The following is a 6,050-nucleotide window of genomic DNA, read 5'->3' as shown; positions in this document are numbered from 1 at the left end:
TGTTGCTTCAGGCTTTGTTGGCTGAAGAAATAGAGGAACGGTCACTGAGGATCCAATTCTGCCCTCCTAATGGGACTTCAGGGACTATGTGGGGCAATTCTGGCACCTTCTCAATCCTTGGGGCTGTTCCAGGGAATAGTCAAAAACTGGCACCAGCTTCCCCTCCCCCCCCCCCCCACCTCCTCCTGCCAGTCCTTCCCAGAGCTCTGTGGCCTTTGTGCAGGACCTCAGTGCAACATCCAGGTGAGAGGGAGTTTTCATTTTCATTCGTTTTAATGGAAGGGGAGCTCAGTGGTGCAGGTGCCCACCGTGCTGTGTGGAAAAAACTCTGCTCTCATTGCATGCCCAGTGCAGACAGCTGCGAGGAGCTGCAGACACCAAGAAATACTTGTCTGATAGAAATCAGCTGGGTTTCACCCTGTGCTGCAGAGCCTTCAAAAGGGAAAAAAAAAACAAAAAACCTTCCCTGCAGCCTGAAATGCTGCTTTTCTTCTTCCCAGTACTTTTTGCCCTTGGGGAGAGAAGCTTGACTGTGTTCATTAACAAGGCGAAGCCAATAAATTTGATTAAGCTAAGCTGTTTCTTTAAGAAAGCTTCGAGCTGCACAGCTGTCTGCAGGCAGAGAGAGGCACAGCACATCTGACCACTAAGCCCTCCCAGCGTCTTATCTAGGGCCAGGGAACAGATACAAGAAACATTTCCCCCTGAAAATAAACACAACTGCTAGAGGCACGGCATTGGTTTGCAGTTTTAGAGTCATTTATTTTTATACAAACAACAACAACAAAAAAAAAGCTAGAAAAATGTTCGTTTCTTTTTCTCCTGTTGCATGGGCTCTTTAGGAAAAGGCTGATACTGAAGTGCAGTTGTGGGGAGGCAGTGCAGGGGGGAGCGCAGCCGTGTTTCCGTACCATGCTGCTCTTGCCTCTGTGCTCAGATGGCTGTCACCCCCATAACAGGCACATCTCTCTTGCTTTTGCCTCGAGATGCAGTGGTTCAGTGCATGGTTTGGCCAAAACTGGGGAGGAGTACCTGGGTGGGGGACGTGTGGCAAAGCCTGAAAGTTTTCTACTGTTATATGTCGCTTCCTGTTTTGGAGGAGGAGGGAGTTGCTTATTTCAATGGTCGCAAAGTAAACTGGAAAATAAGGCACATATGGGGGCAATTTAAAGCCCTGTGTGGTGAGGAGCCTTGAGGCTGTCACCGGTGCAGCCAGACGGAGCCAAGCCCCGTGACGTGATGTTAGCATCACCACCCTGCTGGAGTTGCACAAACCAGGATGGGTGGCACGAGGAACTGCCAGGAGTTGGTGGCTTTGCCAGGAAGAGAGATGAGGGTGATGGAGAGGGAGATGAATGCAGGGTCCGGTCCCAGATCCAGCTGTGCTGATGGCCATGCAGCAGTGGTGCGTGCTTGTGGGTCTCTGCATGCCCCCACGTGTGGCACAGGGACTGTGCTGGGAAAGTGTCTGTTGCTCCAATAGCAATTCAGTGTGCCAAGCCCTGTAGAAGAGGGGCCTTTGGTCCTGCTCTTTAGTAGTCATTCAATAAATAACACTAATGGCCATAGCTAAGCTGTTACACAGCGTCAGCTTACGTCTTTGCTCTTGCAGTAGCATAGAGGTGATGCAGCCTTTGCTGCAGTATGGGGGGCTCTTTAAAAGCAAGTCTGTACAAAAGAAGTCTTTTAAGGAAGACTTTTTAGGTGCTGGTTTAAAAGGGCTGGTCGTGCAACTTCCTGGCTCCTTCCTGCCTCTGGGCTGAGAGGCAGCATGGCCTTCTGCTTTGCTGCCTTAGGCTGGGACTTGAGGTTTCTGAGGTTGGGCTGAGTGCATCCTGCGAAACTCGTATTGCTTTTGGTTTGGGGGCTGGAGGGCCAGGATGTCTGCACTGTACTGTAATGCTGCACTCGGCTTGCCTTGTGTCTCCAAGGTGAGAGTGAGCGTGGCCCCATGGTGGCTCAGCAGTCTGTTATGTCCTTTGCAGAGGGTTTCACCTTGGTGGGGGGCCATAAACCCATGTCTACAGGCCTTGCTCTGTGCCGGCCCTCTGATACCCCACTGGTGGGCTCAGCCTCTTTTCGAAGTCACCAGAAAGTGGCAGCAGTTTGGGCATCTCCTTGTAGCACAGCTGGAAGGACTGAAGACATCAGAGTTGGCTGCTAGATAGGCAGAGACGGCCTCTTGTCCAGCAAGAGCAGCTTGGGCTGAGCTGAGATCCACAGGTCCTCCTCATCCTTCTTCTTCTTCTTCTTTTTCTTGTTCCTCTCAGCCTGCAGCTGCCCGTTGCTGCTGGGGCTGTCCCTCTTCCTGCTCTGTCTCCTCCAGTGGGAGATGCAGCAGTGGCAGCAGATGAAGATGGACGCGATGAGGACGACGAAGGGCAGGCCCAGCAGCACCGCGAGGCAGACGGTGTTGAAGACGCCCTCCTTGTGCTTGGTGCGGACGAGTTCCAAGATGGAATTAAAGAAAGAGCTGATCTTCTGCTCCATGCTGGCTCCTGGGCAGGATTCCTCTTTTATGGCTCCTTAGGATACGTCTGACTCCTGTGAGGAGCTAACGGGCTCCACGAGCAGCTCTGGATGGTGCCTGCAGAGACAAGAAATCACTCAGATCAGATGCCTGCGCCCTCGGCGTGTTTTTCTTTTCCTCAGAGCTGCCAACACATCTAAAGTCTCTGCAGGGCGAGAGGTCTGTGCCCACAGAGTCCAGCCAGGAATCGGACTATGGAGGAGCACTGAGGTGGGTGAGAGCCTGCTGGACCCAAGCAGATCACCCACGGCTCAGCATGGGTGGACTGTGGTCCCAGGAAAGCAGCCTTATGCCCCCCAGGGGCTGTCTGCAGTGCCCGGGCTGAGAAGCCTCCATGACTCACCTGGGAATTGCTCCAAGGCTTGGGCAGGGCCGAGGAGCATTTTTGTGGCATGACGTGAGGTTTTCCTCCCCCTCAAGGAGGGAGAGGTGCTGCTGAGCCCCAGGTTTTTGGGGAAGCCCTCCTGCAATATAGGCAGGCAGGATAAGGGAACTGCTGCCTCTACTCCCAACCTCCCTCTGGTCCTGCTCGGGGGCCAGGCAGAGCTCCTGGGGGTTTTGAGCCAAGAATTTGGAGGTCATTGAGTTACAGATTGTGCAGGTGGAAAGTCAGCAGGAGCAACATCAGGCTCAGAGAGAGTGTTTCACCCTTGTTTTGCATTTTACACTGGTGTCTCTTTGCTTTGCTTTTGCCTTTGTGAGTCTAGCCCCACAGCCTCTCAAGGGAATACTGAAACCTCTATGGTGCACCAAAGGGGAAGCTGAGGCAAAGCAAAAGGAAAACTAAGACTTTCAGAAGGCAGCAGTTCAGACATACAAACAGACATACATGCAAAGGTGTCCTAGAGGAGCTGCTCGCCTTCACCAACAGCCAGACCTAAGGTGAAGGCGAGAAATGCGAATCAGAGCCAACTGGCACCTGAACTCTGTTTGCTGTATCCACCAAAATGCTCCTCCTCTAGGGAGCAGCAAGGAGGGCCTCAAGCTGAAACCTCCATCTCTACAGTGCTGCTCTGGATTGCATTTATCACTGCAGTGGCACCTGCTATCTCCGGATGCCCCTGCACCAAGCGTTTGGGTTCCTGCAGCACTTCGGGTGCACGCACTTCCAGCCCACCTCTTAACAACCACCAAAGTTATCTGATCCAAAAGAGGAACCATGAGAGCCTGAAGCACAGCACCTGTGACCTGCCAAGAGGAAGCAGCACCGTGGTGGGCAGGCTCCAAACGGCAGCTCAGAGGATAAAATCCTGTTGCTGCTCCATCGTCTGCATTGTGCACGGTAAAAAGGGGATTTAAAAAGAGCTTTGTTCTCAGGAGGGGTAAGAGAAAGTCCCTGGGTGCCCATGGTGCTTTCTGCTGCCCACTGCACTGCAAGCAAAGGGCATGGAGGAGGGCAGAGAGCACTTCTTTGAGCTGTGCTGTGTCCCAGATTTCCTCCTCTCCGAGGCCATTTTTAGTGCAGATGTCTTAAGGTTAAATGGCCGTGCAAATAAACAGAGCAGCTTTCCCTTGGCCTGAATCGCCTGCCTGAAGCAGGTTTGCCATTTATCCATAAATATCCTGACAGCTTGCTATCCAGGCAGGAACGCTGGGATCCTACAATGCGCTTCGTTCCAAAAAGCTTCTACAAAGAGAAGACAAGAAACGAGCGAAACAACAACCGCCTCAATTTCAGACAAAACAGGATGTTCAGTTTTACTCCTGCCCTGAGCCGCTTCATGTTTACTGCCTGTAAACTTCAGGGGAGGGAAGGAGGGCCGGGACTTCCTTTTAAGCTGTAATTAATTGTTTGCAGTGCAAAAAAAAAAAAAAAGCAGAGAGTCCTTTGAAATGTTTCCACTTAAAAGTGGATCTGAATGTGGGGAAAAAGCCCTCGGTGGCTGTTTAGTCGGCAGGGGGAGGCTGGCAGCTGGGACCCCTACCCTGCAGTGTGAGACAGCGGAACCAAGGGGTGATGCATCCTTGCAGGGCAGGCAGAGGCACGGCACCCAGCACGGCACCCAGGCTGCCTTGTAGCACTGTTGCTTTTCAAACGCCTTTTCTTTTCGGTGCGTGCATCGCCTTTTGTGTTGTGGATGAAGAGATGCCTGTGCGCTCCATGAAGGGGTTCTTCTGTTGCTAAATAAATAAATAGGAGAGGGGAGAGCAGGAAAACGGGTGCCTTGTTGAGCCTGAGAGTGCTGGGGTTAGCCGAGGCCACCCATTGCTAGCTCAGCGCCTGCCTTCCTGCACGCAGCCCTTCCTTCTCACTGCTTTTTAGGAAAGTTTAGTGCTGCTGCCCCGTTTGGTGCTGCGGCAGCAGCATCTCCCTTCGGAGGAGGATGGAGGGGCAGAGCCACGTCCAAGCTGTGATCCAGGATGGGTGTGAGCGCACACGGAGCTGCCGGTGGGAGGTCGGTGCGTTTCTGGGCCAAGAACCATCAACTGGGCCAGGAGGCACTCGGAGACAGGGCAGTGTCTGGGAGGGCCGCTCAGCGCCTGCTAAATGCACTCTTTGTGCTGGGGAAGTGCTGGCAGCTCATCAGGAGGAGGCTGACAGGAGAACTGGCTCGGGAGGTCCCGCACTGGGGTTTGGAGCTGACTTCTGTGCCTCTCCTGCTGGGGTTATTGGAGGTGGGCGCCCAGCACCGTCATCCTTTAATCCACCTCGGCTAGAAGCAAGCTGGTTTTAAGGGCGGGAGCATCTCCTGCATTACGGGGGGTGGGAAGCAAGCTGGGGGGCATAGGCTGGGCACAGGAAACCCAGCACACGCAGCCTGGCAGTGCTGGCTTGCCCACATCCGTGGCACAGCAACCGCAGCCATGCAAGGAGCTGCAGGGCCCCTGCAAATGCGGCCAAGGGCTGGGAGTCACCGCGCACCAAGCCAAGGTGCAGTGTGTCCCAGGTCCCTGGGAGCCTGCGAGCTCCGTGACGCAGCCGGGTACGCATGCGGAACACCGCCAGCTTTCCCTATTTGCACCTGCAGATTGGAAGGCAGCCGGGTGAAGCCTGAGCCGTCACAGACCTGGAAGTGGTGAGCAGCAGCAGCAACAGCCCCGCCATCATCCGCCCCGCTTTAACGCTGCAAAGCAAATGTGCGCCGAGAGCCGTCACACGGAGCAGAACTTCGCCCCGTGCCCCCAAGCGCACGGCCCCGGCCCGGCAGGAGCGCTCCCGACGCGGCTGCTGCTAATGGGGTTAAAGTGAAAGCACGGGTTGAGCTGCACGAAGCACAGCGCGGACCCGGCCCGGCACCGTGCCGCAGCGGCCACAAGACCCTCTCCGTGCCTACACCAATGTCACCAGGAGCCCTGCAAGCGCGGCTTTACCTGGCTCAGCCCTGGAGCCCTGCCGCCAACCGGGGGACGCGACAGCATCTCCTGCGTCGGTGACACCGTCCCTTCCGAGGTGGCAGCCGCGCTCGCCCCGAAGCCTCGCACCCCCACCCCGCACCTGGGCTCCCCGCAGGCGGCTCGGCGTGCTGCCGGCCCGCACCTACCTCGTCCCGCCGCGCCGAGGGAATGGGCCGCCCGCCCT

General features: G+C 55.3%; 1 protein-coding gene across 2 annotated transcripts; it reads right to left on the bottom strand.

Moving 5' to 3' along the window:
• Positions 1 to 737: 737 nt before the first annotated feature.
• KIAA0040 (uncharacterized protein KIAA0040 homolog) lies at positions 738 to 6,050 on the bottom strand. Of its 2 annotated transcripts, none has more exons than XM_025153193.3 (2): positions 6,013 to 6,050; positions 738 to 2,587 (listed from the first exon to the last, which is right to left on the bottom strand). In XM_025153193.3, exon 2 carries the CDS (start codon positions 2,488 to 2,490, stop codon positions 2,161 to 2,163), a length of 330 nt encoding a protein of 109 aa, XP_025008961.1. In that variant the 5' UTR covers positions 2,491 to 2,587; positions 6,013 to 6,050; the 3' UTR covers positions 738 to 2,160. The 2 variants fall into 2 exon arrangements, with proteins under 2 accessions (XP_025008961.1, XP_040561202.1); XM_040705268.2 differs by having other exon boundaries at positions 5,843 to 6,028.

This window comes from Gallus gallus, chromosome 8 (assembly GCF_016699485.2).
Source record: "Gallus gallus isolate bGalGal1 chromosome 8, bGalGal1.mat.broiler.GRCg7b, whole genome shotgun sequence".
Classification (NCBI taxonomy): domain Eukaryota; kingdom Metazoa; phylum Chordata; class Aves; order Galliformes; family Phasianidae; genus Gallus; species Gallus gallus.
This window is presented reverse-complemented; position numbering and strand designations above follow the sequence as displayed.

Bases quoted from the DNA above. Each gene is read 5' to 3' on its own strand.
- KIAA0040 (XM_025153193.3), bottom strand. From the start codon at position 2,490: ATGGAGCAGAAGATCAGCTCTTTCTTTAATTCCATCTTGGAACTCGTC.